Below are 17,243 nucleotides of genomic sequence, written 5' to 3' on the forward strand. Positions count from 1 at the left end.
AAGCATTACACACAGAAAGAAACAACCAGTATTAGCCTTTCTAAAAATATACCAAAAAGTAAAGAGCATCAACATAAAGAAGAATTTACATCAACCAATGGATAAAACTGCGAATTAACATCAAATGGCAGTAACCCTAAATTTAAATCGACTAAATCCCCCAATCAAAAGATACAGCCAAAACCCAACGGTATGCTACATCCAGACCCATTTCACATGCAAGGATACACAAAGACTCAAAACAAAGGGATGGAGAAAGATTTACCAATCAAATGGAGAGCAAAAATAAATAAATAAATAAAAAGCAGGAGTTGCAATTCTTGCATCTGATAAAATAGATTTTAAAGCAACAAAGATATAGTGGTAAAAGGATCAATGCAACAATAAGAGCTAACGATCCTAACACCCAGATACATAAGACCCATAAAGAAATTTAGACTCGAGACAGAAAATTAATAAGGATATCCAGGACTTGAACTCAGATCCTGAATAAGTAACCAATAAATATTTATAGAGCTCTCCACTTTAAATATACAAAATATACATTCTTGTCAATACCACATCACACCTACTCATAGGTTTAAATGAAATATTGATCGGCCATTATTAATACCCATTTTTAGAATAAAGCAACATTTCTGTTCTCTCTCCCTCTTTTTCTTCCTCTTTCTTCCTCTCCATCACTCCTTTGTGTGACCATCACCACTGTCTAACTTCAGATCATTTTCATCACCCCAACAGAAACCCCATAGCCAAGCATTCACCATTTCCCCCTCCCCTTACCCCTGGCAACCTCATCTAAAAAAAAAAAAAAGGAAACTGGATAACCTGTTATGAAATGTTATAGAGTACCAGACAATGGCGACATCAGATGGACTTCAGCTCTGTCAACATATCTTAATCTATAATCTAACTCTAAATAAAAAGGCCAATGCCAAAACACTGCATGCAGATACACCTTCTACAAAGTTAAAAAACACTCAAAACAAATTCACATATTGCTCAGGTATTCATATATGTAGGTAAAAACTTCTTAAAAAGCAAATTCTGATAAACTCAAAATTCTAGATAGGCTACCTTTGGGAGCAGGTAGAAACAAGTAGATGAGACAGTAAAAAAATGTAGAGAGTAATGTAACTTAGTAATATAATTATTAAGTGAGCTGGCCAATCTATAGGTGTTCACTATGAATCAATAAATGTACCAGGAATGCTATGCATGGACTAAATAAAGGTGATAATGTCATAAGCCAAGAATTGAACTAACCTATTTCTGTGTACCTAAAGCCCAGTTTTTTTGTTTGCTTTTGAGACAAAGTCTCACTTTGTTGACCTGGCTCAAGTGTACATCTCGGGGCTCACTGCAACCTCCACCTCTCAGGTTCAAGTGAATTCCCACTTCAGCCTCCCGAGTAGCTGGGACTACAGGCGTATGACACCATGTCCAGCTAATTTTTGTATTCTCAAAAGAGACAGGGTTTTGCCATACTGGCCAGGCTGATCTTGAACTCCTGACCTCAAGTGATCCATGCACCTCAGCCTTTCAAAGTGCTGGGATTACAAGTGTCAGCCATTGCACTGAGTCTTAAAGCCCAGTTTTTAAAAAGGTAATCACTGGCCAGGCATGGTGGCTCACACCTGTAATACCAGCACTTTGGGAGGCCAAGGCGGGTAGATCACCTGAGGTTAGGAGTTCGAGACCAGCCTCGCCAACATGGCAAAACCCCATCTCTACTAAAAATACAAAAATTAGGTGTGATGGTACATGCCTGTAGTCCCAGCTACTTGGGAAGCTGAGGCAGGAGAATTGCTTGAAGCTGGGAGGCAGAGGTTGCAGTGAGCCAAGACTGTATCACTACACTCCAGCCTGGGTGACGGAGTGAGACTCCATCTCAAAAAATAACAGTTTTTTTTAAAAAAAGGATACAATCAGGAAAAGGGTAAAAAAGTAATCATTAGGGGTTTTCCTAACAATCTGTTGACATGGAAATGCTCAATTAGGATTCTAATTCTGGCTTTGTCACCCATATGTGACCCCAGGCATGTGGATGAAAATGCTTTCTATAAATATAAAAGCAAATTTAACTTCAATATCAATTTTCTCAATTCTCTAAAAATAGTATCATATACTTACTGTAAGAAAATGGCTTAACAGCCCCCTATTTTTTTTTTTTTTTTGAGATGGAGTCTCACTCTGGTGAGACTCCAGTCTAGAGTGCAATGGCACAATCTTGGCTCACTGCAACCTCTGCCTCCCAGGTTCGTGCAATTCTCCTGTCTCAGCCTCCCAAATAGCTGGGATTACAGGTGCACACCGCCACACCTGGCTAATTTTTTGTATTTTAGTAGAGACGGGTTTCACCATGTTGCCCAGGCTAGTCTCAAATTCCTGAGGCCAGGCAATCTACCCTCCTCAGTCTCCCAAAGTGCTAGGATTACAGGCGTGAGCCACTGTGCCCAGCCAAGAGCCCCCCTTACACAATTATTCTGGCCAAAATGTGTTCAAAAAAGGAAGAAAATCAAGACTTGACTTTCACCAAAAGATGTAAAATTTCCAAAAACACAATTTCAGTATTCAAGCTGACCACTCAGGAACAAAATTAAGTTAGTGTTTATCTCATACTACATTCAAAAACAAGCTTATAAATCTGAAAAAACATTATGACATTTGGTTAATAGTAAATATCAATATTGGTCCATTAGTGGTGACAAATGCACCATACTAATGCAAGATGTTAACAATAGGGAAAACTAGCTACATGGTGTGCAGTGGCTCATGCCTGTAATCCCAGCACTTTGGGAGGCCAAGGCAGGAGAACTGCATGAGTTCAGGAGTTCGAGACCAGCATGGGCAATATAGCAAACCCTGTCTCTACTTAAAAAAAAAAAAAGTCAGCTAGGAATGGTGTGATGTGCCTGCAGCCCCAGTTACTTGGGAGGCTGAGGTGGGAGGACCACTTAAGCCCAGCAGTCAAGGCTGTAGTGAGCTATGATTGCACCAGTGCACTCCAGCCTGGGCAACACAGTGAGACCTTGCCTCAAGGGGAAAAAAAAAAAAAAGGGAAAACTGAGTGCCGTGGTATACAGAAATCCAACGTACTCTAATTGCAACTTTTCTATTACTCTATTAATAAAACTACTCTAAAATGAAACATTTATCTTAAAAAACAAGGGGAGTGGTCCAGTGTATATCTTGGATGTTAAAAAAACAAAAACACAAAAACTGGATTGGGTGAACACTTCTAAGTTTACTAAAAATCACTAAATTTATAATGGGTGAATACAATTTATGGTATATAAATTATAGCTCAAGAAATCTGTTTAAAAAAAATAAGTTTCTGGTGGCCTAAAGCTTTTGGTTATCTTAAAAGTCTAGACTGGACAAAAATAAAACTGAGAGAGGAACATTCCAGCAATCAAGGATGTTAAAATGTGCCAAGGACTGACATATGTTTAACTCAACCCTCTGTACACATTTACTACACATGGGGTTAGAAATTAAAACAAACTTTAAAATAATAAAGATACTGTAGAAGGGTATCATTTAAACCTTGAAGGGAGTGTAAAACTTTTGAGGAACAAAGAAGCCATAAAGAAACAGACAGTGAGACCCTGTCTCTTAAAACAAACAAAAAACCACTATAGACAAAGGTGAAAAACCATGAGAGAAATTATCAACAAAACATTAATATCCATAATATAAAAAACTCCAGTCAGATAAGAACGAACGATCCAAGAGAAAACTAAGCCACGCTATAAAGACTTCAAGTGATTAAGAATAGGAGATAGGTCGGGTATGGTGGCTCATGCCTGTAATCAGCCCTTTGGGAGGCCAAGACGGGCGGATGACAAGGTCAGGAGTTCGAGACTAGCCTGACCAACATGATGAAACCCAACTCTACAAAAAAAAATACTAAAATTAGCTGGGTATGATGGCACGTGCCTATAATCTCAGCTACTCAGGAGGCTGGGGCAGAGCAATCACTTGAACCCAGGAGGCGGAAGTTGCAATGAGCTGGGATTGTGCCAAAAAGATAAGCATATGCTTAATCACCACATTTTTTAAAATGTATTTTTACTTACCTGGATTTAAAAAAATTAATGACAGATAATATCCAGAGCAGAAAAAAATGTTGGGAACTGAGCAATTTCATACACCATCAGTGTTAGTGGAACCTGCAAGGGCTTTTTAAAAACAATACAACTTGGTAATTCCTCATAAAATTTTTTTTTTCAGAGATAGGATCTTGCTCTATTGCCTAGGCTGAAGTACAATGGCACAACCATATCTTCCTGCAGCCTCAAACTCTTCAGCTCAAGAGATCCTCCTATCTCATCCTCCTGACTAGCTTGGACTATAGTCAAGCCACCAAGCCCAGCTAACCTAGTAAAATTTTAAGTGTGCACATTCAATGTCTAGTTCTGGAAATTCATCTTACACATACACTAGCAAGAGTGCATAAAGACATGTAAGAGAATGTTTACTGCAGCATTATCTCTAATAGTAAACAACTGGACACAATTAAAATGTCCATAAATAGGAGAATGAATCATCACATACTTATAGTATGAAATACCACACAGCTGCTAAGAGCAATTAAGTCTGTGTGCTGATAGATTTGGAAAGAAGTTCACAAAACAAGGTTTTTTAAAAAGCAAACTGCAAACAATGTGTACATTATGATCCTATTTTTGGTTTAAAAATAACACCAAATTGGCCAGTTGCAGTGGCTCATGCCTGTAATCCCAGCACTTTGGGAGGCCAAGGCAGGAGGATTACCTGAGGTCAGGAGTTAGAGACAGCCTGACCAACGTGGTGAAACCCCATCTCTACTAAAAGTACAAAAATTAGCTGGGTGTGGTGACACGTGCCTGTAATCCCAGCAACTTGGGAGGCCGAGGCAGGAAAACCGCTTGAACCTGGGAGACAGAGGTTACAGTGAGCTGAGACTGTGCCATTGCACTCTGGCCTGGGCAACAGACTAAGACTCCATCTCAAAAAATAAATAAATAAAATAACACCAAATTGTTAAAAATTAACATCACATTATTTACCACGTGCAAGGTATTATTCTAAGTACTTTACAAATATGAACCAGGCTGGATCATAGCACAGATAGTTTGGCTCCAGTCAATACCCACTCTGCTATACTACACTGAACTTGCGTCTGTGACTGTACACATCAATGGAGTTTAACATAGGGCATGGGGCACATCCACACTAACACCAGTAAGTAGCTACTCTCAGAAAAACTGAATTGGGGGAGCAAGAGAACTTGTCTTAGAATGTATGAAGTCAAAAATTGTATAAAAACTTTTAAAAATCTAGTAAGGATATAAACCTATCTGTTAAAAGTTATTAAGTGGCCACAAGGGGAATCTGAGGGAGAGAAGGAACACTTGGGTTTTTTCCTTTTGTTTTCCCTATATTATTTGCATTTTGTTATAATAAACGTGTATCCCTTTTATATTAAGAACTTTTTGTAACCCATCACATTTTTTTTAATAGACATGGTGTTTCACCACGTTGCCCTGGCTGATCTCAAACTTCTGGGCTCAAGCAATCCACCTGCCTCAACCTCCCAAAGTGCTGGGATTACAGGTGTGTGCCACCACATCTGGCCAAATTCATTTTTTAAATGGTCAAAAAAAAAAAATACAATAAGCAACAATAAGGGTTGGCCAAATACATTTCTAAAGTGGAATGCTATTAGTGAAGATGCATGAAAACAATTTAATACACTGCTGATGGATGTATAAATTGGCATAACCCCTTATGAAGGGCAATTTCTCAATATCTGTCAAAGTCACAGAAATATTCACCCTTTGACCCAGTAATACTATTCTGGAGAATCTATCCTACAGACTTACACAAACACAGACGTAGATACAAGGTACACAAAGTTTTTTAAAAAAAGATCATTACAGGCTGGGTGTGGAGGGTCACACTTGTAATCCCAGCACTTTGGGAGGCCAAGGTGAACAGATTGTCTGAGGTCAGGAGTTCAAGCTCAGTCCGGCCAACATAGTGAAACCCCGCCTCTACTAAAAATAAAAAAAATTAGCTGAACATGGTAGTGTGCCCCTGTAATTCCAGCTGCTCAGGAGGATGAGGCAGGGGACTTGCTTGAACCAGAAAGGTGGTGGTTGCAATGAGCCAAGATCATGCCACTGCACTCCAGCCTGGATGACAGAGTGAGACTGTCTCAAAAAGAAAAAAAAAAAAAGTCATCGTTATAATCTTTTTAAACAGTAAATGCATCCATCAATGAAGGATTGATTACATAAACCATTGTACATCCATACCACCAGGCACCAAGATACACTGTGAATTAAAAAGGCATAGTGCAGACAGACCGGTGCCACTAGTAGGCTAACTTTTGTATTAAACAACAACAACAAAAAATGAAGTCTATTTTTCTCTGGTTTTATTTTCACAAAATTAACAAAAGGAATCATAATAAACTAAAAAAAGTATGTATAAAAAAGATAGAAAAAGATACCCAGAAATGGGTAAATGGGAACATAGTAGTGGTAAAAAGCAATTTCCCTAAAAATTCTTTTTAATTCTGACCATGGACTTTCAAAAAAAAAAAAATTAGGAAAACATTTCTCTTATGAAAAAAAAATGCATAAATAAAAACACAGTCTCCAATCAGGGGAGGTACACAGAAAAATACAAAAACAAAAACAACATCATACTGACAGATGAATTCCACAGACACTAAGTTGAGTGGACACAACGGCACACAGTACATAACTCCTGCTTAAGAACAGGCAAAACTACTTGATGTGATAGAAATAAGAAAAGTTGGCTGGGCATGGTGCTTCACACCTGTAATCCCAGCGCTTTGGGAAGCGGAGGCAGACAGATGACCTGAGGTCGGGAGTTCAAGACCAGCCTGACCAACATGAAGAAACCCCATCTCTACTAAAAATACAAAATTAGCCAGGTGTGGTGGCGAATGCCTGTAACCCCAGCTACTTGGGAGGCTGAGGCAGGAGAATCACTTGAACCTGGGAGGCAGAGGTTGTGGTGAGCCAAGATCGTACCATTGCACTCCAGCCTGGGCAACAAGAGGGAAACTCCGTCTCAAAAAAAAAAAAAAAAAAAAAAAAAGAGAAGTTGGTCAGGTGGCTCATGCCTGTAATCCCAACACTTTGGAAGGTCCAGGCAAAAGGACGGCTTGAGCCCAGGGAGTTTGAGGCTGCAGTGAGCTGTGACTATACCACTGTACTCTAACACAGGTGACAAAGCTATGCCCTGTCTCTAAATAAATAACAACAAAATTAAAAAAATAAAATTTTAAGGGAGTGCCGGGTGCAGTGGCTCATGCCTGCAATCCCAGCACTTCGGGAGGCTGAGGTGGGCTGATCATGAGGTCAAGAGATCGAGACCATCCTGACCAACATGGTGAAACCTTGTCTCTACTAAAATACAAAAATTAGCTGGGGTGGTGGTGTATGCCTGTAGTCCCAGCTACTCAAGAGGCTGAGGCAGGAGAATTGCTTGAACCGGAAAGCAGAGGTTGCAAAGAGCCAAGATTGCACCACTGCACTCCAGCCTGGCGCCTGGCAACAAAGCAAGACTCTGTCTCAAAAAAAAAAAAAAAAATTTAAGGGAGTATGAGCATACTTCTCATTTAAGAAGTAGGAAAGGAAAAAAATGATTAAAGAACCCCAAAGTAGTAACTGAAGTTGCTATAATTTTCTTTATACAGGCCAGGCGAGGTGGCTGACACCTATAATCCCAGCACTTTGGGAGGCCGAGGCAGATGGATCACCTGAGATGAGAAGTTTGAGACCAGCCTGGCCAACATGACAAAACCCCGTCTCTACTAAACATACAAAAATTTGGGGCATGATGGCAGATGCCTGTAATCCCATCTACTCAGGAGGCTGAGACAGGAGAACCGCTTGAACCTGGGAGCAGGAAGCTGCAGTGAGCTGAGATCATGCTACTGTACCCCTACCTGGGTGACAGAGCAAAAGACTCCGTCTCAGAAAAAAAAATTACTTTAAACAGTTGGCCCTTGAACCACAAAGGTGTGAATTGCATGGGTCCACGTATATATGGCTTTTTTTCAACTGAACACAGATGGAAAACTGCATTGGCAGGATGCAAAAGCCAGGTATCCAGAGGGCCAATTTTTCATACCCATGGGTTCCACCGACTACAGGACTTGAATATGCATGGATTCGGGTGTACCTGGGGGTCCTGGAACCAACACCCTGAGTACACCAAGGAATGACTGCATTTCACTTCGTTTTCCAAATCATGCATAAATATTTATTTAAAAAACAATTAGATCTGAAATTTGAAGGCATAACAAAACAAAGACCTGCAAACTTTAATCAAACAAATCTTAAAACATTTAAAATACAAACTGGTATCCATCTGAGTGACTATAAAAGACCAGGTTAAAAACCAAGCAGTGTGCAAACACGGACTGTTTATTTTACAAAGAACAAGATATCCAGAAAAAGAAAGGGGAAAAACAACACTAAAAATCCCAAGAAGGGCAGAGAAACCACTGTGTTGAGCCAACAGGGACAGAATTATAAAACTCCAAGTTTTCTCACAGATTACACAAAAGGGCTAAAACCTGTTTTAAACGTTGAAGGCATTGCTTTTGACTACCCTCTGCTCTGAGAGGTGGGGGAGCAGGAGGTGTGTTATAATCCTGAAGATGCTAAAAATCCAAGAAGAAAGACAGTATGATTCATTAATATAATAAAATTCCAGACCTACTCCAATCTATAGGGAGGGAGTAAACTAATATTGAGTAGCTAGTTATTACTGTAGTTAAGTTTTTTGTTTTGCTTTTTTGAGACAGGGTCTCGCTCTGTCACCCAGGCTGGAGTGCAGTGGTGAGATGATGGCTCACTGCAGCCTTGACCTCCCAGGATCCAGCGATCCTCCCACCTCAGCTTCTCAAGTACATGGGACTACAGGCACCTGTCCCCAAGTCCAGCTAATTTTTTAAATTTTATGTAGAGATGGGGTCTTGCCATGTTGCCCTGGACTGTCTCAAACTCCTGGTTTCAAGCGATCCTCCTTGGCCTCGCAAGTACTGGGATTCCAGACATGAGTCATTATAACCAGCCACTTTAATTTTTTCTTTTTTCCCCCCAGTCAACCATTATTAGCTAAATAGGGAGTATCCTGTCTTGACTCTTTGCAATCAATAAAACCCAAATTTTAATCCTCCTTCAGCACAAGTAGTTAATTCTAGAGTCTCTTCCATTATTTTAAGCAGAGATTGTTTTGATATTAATTTCCCATGGCCAAAGGAAAGAAAATTCCCTTATCTACTCCAATGTAGAACAATTTAGATGCAGGATGACACAATTCCACAGTGATAGTCACATTATCAGGGTAAAACCAATTCAAGCAGAAAGGCAGGCTCAGAAGAACAGAGAAAAGAGAGTAACAGGCTGCATCTGGCTGCTGCCATCAATTGAGGAAAGAATGAGAACATGGTATTGAGTTCCGAGACATGAACTTGGGCAGGTTAGGGGAGAATAGAAAGAAAGGCAAAATACCTGCAGCTAAAGCCACTTCCAAATAATTTATTTTAAATAGGCTTTTGAGGCATTTCAGTTTGGAAAACTGAAGGGGAGAGGAAAAGAAATGAGGATTTGCATCTGGTTAAGTATCACATAAAACATTAGTTTGGGCAAAATCATATATCTGCTATTCAACAGATAATTCCTTTACATCTCATTCAATGAAAATACTTGTTACTAGAGAGAAACAAGGAAGTCCATGTGCAACAACCCACAGGCTATCAAATTTCCAGAGGTACAGAGGAAATTTTATTAAAATAATACCTTTTTAAAAGCGAAGTAATTCTTTCAGCTTTATCATCATCACCTCTGTAAATCACAATAGCTATCAATTTGCCAAATTATCAAAAGCAACTGGAACTGATTAAACCTTCATGACAGTAAAATCAGATGAGAGGCCAAAGTTCACTGGGACTCTAATATCACTGGCACTGGTCTCCCTTGAGTCGGGTTTGTTGTTTTTAAGCCACCTGAAACCTTAAGTAAACAAATCTAACTGCCAATGAAAACTAACACACCCAGAAACTCTCAGCGAAACGTTTACTTCATAGTTCATAATACAGACCTGTCCTATTCCATCTACAGGTGGCCTTGCCTGGAGGTAAAGGTCGAGAGAAAACACTTCCTAACACCTTCACACTTCAAAGTGAGGGGAAAAAAAAAAACAAGTCTTTGAGTCAAAGACATAAGAACTATTATCTCAGTGGCAAATACATACATACCACAGCCTTCCTGGCTTTCCCAAGACTGCTTCATCTTTGCTGCTTAACTAACCAGAAAAAAATTTCCTCTATGTTCCTAAATTTCCTTAAAAATCAGACTTATAGAATGCTAGAGCTAAAAGAGCCTTCAAAATATTAATGTCTTGCCCGTAATCCCAGCACTTTGGGAGGCAAGGCAGGCAGATCACATTGAAGTCAAGAGTTCGAGACCAGCCTGGCCAACGCGATGAAACCGCATCTCTACTAAAATACAATAAAATTAGTCAGGTGTGGTGGTGTGCGCCTGTAGTCCTAGCTACTTGGGAGGCCAAGGCAGGAGAATCGCTTGAACCCGGGAGGCAGAGGTTACAGTGAGCTGATATTGCACCACTGTACTCCAGCCTGGCCGACAGAGCCAGACTCAGTTTCAATTAAAAAAAAAAAGAAAAAAGATATCAATGTCTTTACCCCACCAGATCTGACCAGCAGCAATGCAGCACCCATCTTTAGCCAGCCCACTCCCCACCCCACTCCCACTCCCACTGGTCAAAATAAACCTCCCTGGGAACCAGTGGCAACACCTTCATGATAGTAAATCAATCTGCTCAAAGAACCCTGTGATGTCAGTTTCTGAGGTAGCTTCTAACAGGACCCTAACAGGATTTCTTAGAAAGCTTCACTCCAAACATCTTTTTATTTTTTCCAGGACAGGGTCTCACTCTATCACCCAGGCTAGAGTGCAGTGACAGAATCACGGCTCACTGCAGCTTCAACGTCCCATGCTCCAGTGATTCTCCCACCTCAGCCTCCTGAGTAGCTGGGACTACCGGCATATACCATCATGCCCAGCTAATTTTTTTTTTTTTGTAGAGACAGGTCTCGTTATGTTGCCCAGGCTATTCTCAAACTCCTGAACTCAAGCAATCCTCTCACCTTGGCCTCCCTAAGTGCTGGGATTCCAAGTGTGAGCTACCACATCTGGCCTCTAAACACCTCTAAAGACTGTTTTTACTAACACTCATTTGGGAGGCATTTTTATTTTTTATATATATATATATATATATTTTTTTTTTAATTGAAGTTCTGGGGTACATGTGCATATCATGCAGGATTGTTGCACAGGTACATACAAGGCAATGTGGTTTGCTGCCTCCATCTCCGTCACCTGTATCTGGCATTCCTCCCCATGTCATCCCTCCCCTACCTCCCTACCCAACACTGTCCCTTCCCTAGTCCCCCGCAACAGACCCCATGTGTGATCCTCTCTTTAAAAATGCCTCCCAGGAGAGCAACTTTCTGGGCTTTCAGCACATCACATCATATAGGAAGCCTGGTAAGATTAACAGTATATATTTTTAAAAGGAAATTTTTCTAATATGTCTTTGCCTCACTGAAGTATTTCATAATGTTAACTCAGAATTAGTCACTGTGGTTTGTCATGCTGTTATCTATATCAAAACTTTAAAAGGCCTGCCACCTGCTATTCCAAAAACACCAATCTTGACCCAAGAGAACACCCTGGGCAGTGGTTTCTGTTTATCTCCAAAATGATAAGCAGAAAAATAAAAGGCAGTAGAGGGAAGGAGCAGTTTTTGTTTTGCAAAGGTCAAGTTCTTTCCGCATGATTTTTTTTTTTGAAGACATTTCTTTTCAAAACCTAGATCCATTCCCTGAAAATGGAAATCTGACTTTCACCTTTTAATGAAGCAATTTCCATGTATCCCACCTCTTAAAATTCTGAGTAAAAACCAAAGCAACAACTTTTGCAACATATACTAACAATAATTCTAATAATAAAGTTTAACAAAGCACTAAAAATTCAGACACAGATTTTGGGCTTGAAGAAAAGATATAAAGTTATTTTTTAACACTTACCCACTCCTCGACATTGGGGGGCTGCTCATCATAAACGGGTTCCTTGTCCCACAAAATATTGGACTTGTCATACCTGTTCATCTTTCTTCGAGTTTTCACAGCAAAGAAAATTATTAAAGCGAAAGCCACAATAATCATGAACCCCAGTACAATGGCAATGGCCTAAAAAGGGGTGAAAAATATTGGCATAATCAGATTTTAATTGCTTCATCACAATCCACCCTCTACATATTATTAAAACTACCTAAGGCCCCACTAAATCCATGTGGTTTAACTGATAGAAAACTGAAGCAAATAGTTACATTTTAGACATATCATAAAACCTAAACCACAGTAACTGGGCTAAGGCCAGCAAATGTGTGTACACACACACACACACACACACACACACACACACCTTGATTCAGTCCTCAGAAAATGCCTAATGTTAGAAACTATCAATCACCCCCACTTTAGAGCTGTAGAAAACTATTTCCAAAGCTTGTGTACCTACAGGCCACAGTTTTATAAACAGATGTGAACAGCCAGTAAAGTAACTCAATCATTGGCATATTCCTAAAGGGCCTAAAAAATGCTATTCTCAAAAGTATCAACATCTTTAAAATCATGCTTGTAATCTTGTTCAAAACACATGCTTGGCAAGCCTTTTTACATTGAATGTAAATTTTAGTCCACAGATACCTATCTTACCAAAAATGAAGCCATGGATCTAATCCATCTATAAATAGCAAATTGACTGATTCATTTGATCTGGCAGGTTTCTCTGTTTTAGGAGTCCTGCATACTTACTAGAAAGGGCCCTCTGACAAACTTCTTACTCTTGACAGTTCTCCCAGCGGTGATAGAATATTAAATGATATACTGGCCTGGGAGGCACATGAAGTTGAGGGAAGTACCAGGCCTCTACCCTGGATGTCTGCTAATGGGAACAAGAGGCTCTCCTTCCAGCTGTCTGACAGTGACATCGTTTTTCAAAGACTACAGATTTCAAGTAGTAAGAGAACCAAGAGGGAGGGGGGTGTCGTAGGACAAGAACACCAACCCTCAGTCCCCATCTACCATGGACATGTCTAAATGGCAATAACAAGCATTGTGAAAACTACATCTGCAGGTAAAACCTTCAGTCTTCAGAATAATGGTAGACAGATACTAGAGGTCTAACTCCAAAGGAGTGACTCGTTCAGGAATGGGAATTCCTGAATCAGTGGAAGAAGAAAAAAGGAAAAGCAAGGGAAAAAGGATTAGTAACTCAGATGTTTCAGATAATATAATCAGGATGACTCATGGTTACTAAGGTAGGGTTCTCAACCCCAACCTGCACATTTGAATCACTTGTATAGCTTTTAAACATACTTACACTCTGAAAACTATAAAACTCTATTAAAAGAAGTTTAACAAGACCTACATAAATTGAAAGATACTTTCATGAATGAGAAGACTTCTAACTGTAAAGATGACAATACATTCCAAACTGGTCTACAGATTCAATATAACCGTTCAAAATCCTAGCTGGCATTTTTTTCCAAAATTGACATGCTGATCTTAAAATCCATATGGAAAAGCAAGGAATCCAGAATCTAGCCAAAACAGTTTTGAAGAGCGAAGTTGGAGAACTCCCACTTTGCTATTCTAAAACTTACTATAAAGCTACAGTAATCAAGACAGTATGGTACTGGAATAAGGATATATGATTAATAGAACTGCATTGAGAGTCCAGAAATAAATGTCCACATTTGTGACCAATTCACATTTGACAAAGGTATGAAGAAAACTTAGTGGAGGAATAGTCCTTTCAACAAGTAACACTAAAACAACTGCATATAAACATGCAAAAGCTTTCAGACCCCTTGCTTCCACCATGCCCAAAATTAACACAAAGTGGATCACAGACCTAACTGTAAGAGCTAAAATTATGAAACTATTGAGAAATTAAAAAACAGAAAACATAGGAGTAAATCCTTGTGACCCTGAATTAGGCAAAGCATTAGATATGACACCAAAAAAGACAATCAAAAGAAAAATTAAATACATTGAACATCATCAAAACTAAAAACTTTTTATTTATTTATTTATTTTTGAGATGGAGTTTCGCTCTTGTTGCCTAGGCTGAAGTGCAGTGGCATGATCTTGGCTCACTGCAACCTCCACCTTCTAAGTTCAAGCAATTCTTCTGCCTTCAGCCTCTTGAGTAGCTGGGATTACAGGTCCGTGCCACCATGTCCAGCTTATTTTTGTATTTTTAGTAGAGATGGGGTTTCATCATGTTGCCCAGACTGGTCTCAAACTCCTGACCTCAGGTGATCCTTCCACCTTCCCATCCCAACATGCTAGGATTATGGAGATACTGTTGCTGGCCCAAAACTAAGAACTTTTATGCAAAGGACACGATCAAGAAAGTGAAAAGATGCCTATAATCCCAGCTGCTTAGAAGGTCAACGCAGGATCACTTGAGCCCAGGAGTTTCCAGCCCAGCCCGGGCAACAAAGCAAGACCCTGTCTCTACAAAAAAATAAAAAATAAAATACCCGGGTGTGGTGGCATGACCCTGTGGTCCCAGCTACTTGGGCGACTGAGGTAGGAGAGTCACTTAAGCCCAGGAGGTCAAGGCTGCAATGAGCCATGACTGCACCACTGCAACCCAGCCTGGGTGACAGAGTAAGACTCTGTCTCAAAAATAAAACAAAAACAACAACAAAAATAGCCCAATTAAAAAATAGGCAGAGTCTAAAGAGCCATTTCCCCAAAGATAATAGAGAAACAGCCAATCAGTACATGAAAAGATGCTCAATATCATTAGCTAAAAAAAAAATACGAATCAACATCACAATGAAGTACCACTTAACTTCACACCCGTTACCATGGCTAGAATCAAACAGATAATAACAAGTGTTGGTGAGGATGTGGAGAAATGAACTTTCATATATTTTTGGTGTGAATGTAAAATGATGCAAACTCTTGGGAAAACTCTGGTAGCTCCTGAAAAGATTAGAGTCACCATATAACCCAGCAATTCCATCCCTAGGTATAACCCAACTCAAGAAATCATCAAAACATAGGTTCACCCAAAAATATATACAAGAATGTCTGTAGCAGAATTTTGCCAATGTAGACACAGCCCAGATGTCTATCAACTGATAAATAAAATGTGGTACTGGATTATTAGCAATAAAAAAGAATAAAGGAATGGTACATGCTGTAACATGGATAAACCTTAAAAACATGCAAGTAAAAGAAGCCCATCACAAAGACCACATTGTATGATTCCATTTATATGAAATACTTAAGAGAATAGGCACATCTTGCCTAGGGCTAAGAACACTTAGAGAAATGGGGAGTGATGCTAATGGGTACAAGTTTCTTTTTAGGATCATGGAAATGTTCTAAAATTGATTGTGGTGACGGTTGCACAATTCTGTGAATATATTTAAAACCACTGAACTGTTCTTTAACCAAATTATCTTGTATGTTAATTACATCTTAATGACACTCAGCCCTTCCTTGAGATTTAATTAGAAGTGGAGCTTTGTCATCAATATTTTTTAAAAGTTTCAAAAGTGATTCTATTACATATTCCAAGTTGAAAGCCTCTGCTAAGGAGAGGGGGGAAAAAACCCAAAACACCACTCATACCTCTTGGGGATCCACAACACAGTAGTGATACAAATACTGATCCACGTAGAGTCCAGTAACTGCAGGTGTATAAAATTGGTTGCAGAGGGCATATATTTGTGAACCATAAAGAGATCCAGAAGACTGAGCAGTTGGATTGACTCCCATTATGTAGACAATTGTGGCAATAAACACCATGATGCCCAGGATAGCACTCACTATTATCACACTTAAGTAATATCTTCTTGTTCTGGACATTTCAGATCTTATAACACTGGTAACAAAGATCACCAACGCAGCAATGAAACAGAAGGCGGCCATGGCCAACAGGAAGCCCTTTGCTGCTCTTGGGTCTGTATAGCCTCCGTAGCCATAGCCATAACCATAGCCATAGCCATAGCCACTTCCGTAGCTACCAAAGCCACTTCCTCCATAAGGGTAGCCTATACCACCTCCTAAAAGGGAAGTTCCATAGCCTCTGTCCCAGGCAAGCGTGGAGGCCACACAGGCAAAGATGGCAATGCACATCACAATAATGAGCATAGACAGAATCCGAATCACTCCTGGAGGAGAGGTCCATTTGTAGAAGTGAAGAATTTCATCTTCTGGGTAAAATGAGTATGCCGGCTGAGACAGCATTGGTCGAACATGCATCTCTCCACCATATATGTCATTGCTTGGTGCATAATGATTCGGTTTGCTGAAATGAATATGAAAATAATTTCAAGTTAGCATTTTTTGGTAGTAAGCAGAAAGAACATAAATTATTTGAAATAATTTAAACTACTGGGTAAATGAAACTAAAGCTTATCAGTGCCCTGGAGGGCTTGTTAAAACATAAGATTATTGGAGCCTCCAAAGTGATTAGTGTCCCTCGTGTGATAATGAGACTATAGGTTCTGGCAGCCCTAGGAAGCTTCAGGATAGGAGCTAGGATTAGATGGTTGGAACTTTCAGTCTCAACCCCTCTAGACAGGAAAGGGAGGCTGAAGCTTAAACTGATCACCACCACCAATGATTTAGAGTCAATCATGCCTATGTAATAAAGCTTCCATAAAAACCCAAAAGGACTGAGTTCACAGAGCTTCTGGACAGCTGAATATGTGTAGGTTCCTGGAGGGTGGCACAGCCTGGAAAGGCCCCTTCCCACATACCTCACCCTGTCCATCTCTTCATGTGGTGTTTGCTGGCATCCACTGTAATATCATCCATTAGTTCATTCATTCATTCTAAAAAGACAAGGTCTCCCTATATTACCCAGGCTGGCCTCGAACTCCTAGGCTCAAGCAATCCTCCTGTCTCCGCCTCCTGAGTAGCCGGTATTACAGGTGTACACCACACCTGGCTTTTGTAATACCCTTTATAATAAACCAGATAAGTAGTGTTTCCCTAAGTTCTATGAGCCACTCTAGCAAATTAATTGAACCCAAGGAGAGAATTGTGGGAATCCTGATTTACTGCAGGTGGGTCAGAAACGCAGGCCACAACC

General features: G+C 39.9%; 1 protein-coding gene across 5 annotated transcripts in view; it reads right to left on the reverse strand.

Moving 5' to 3' along the window:
• OCLN (occludin) overlaps positions 1 to 17,243 on the reverse strand; it is a 62,934-nt gene that overhangs the window by 31,377 nt on the left and 14,314 nt on the right. For all 5 annotated transcript variants that reach the window (XM_054252206.2, XM_008991966.5, XM_035291454.3 and 2 more), the window contains 2 exons: positions 15,776 to 16,454; positions 12,146 to 12,307 (listed from right to left, as the gene is read on the reverse strand). In XM_054252206.2, coding sequence (XP_054108181.1) covers positions 12,146 to 12,307; positions 15,776 to 16,454 — 841 coding nt within the window. The remainder of the gene's footprint in view (positions 1 to 12,145; positions 12,308 to 15,775; positions 16,455 to 17,243) is intronic.

Source organism: Callithrix jacchus, chromosome 2 (genome assembly GCF_049354715.1).
Source record: "Callithrix jacchus isolate 240 chromosome 2, calJac240_pri, whole genome shotgun sequence".
NCBI classification, from domain to species: Eukaryota; Metazoa; Chordata; class Mammalia; order Primates; family Cebidae; genus Callithrix; species Callithrix jacchus.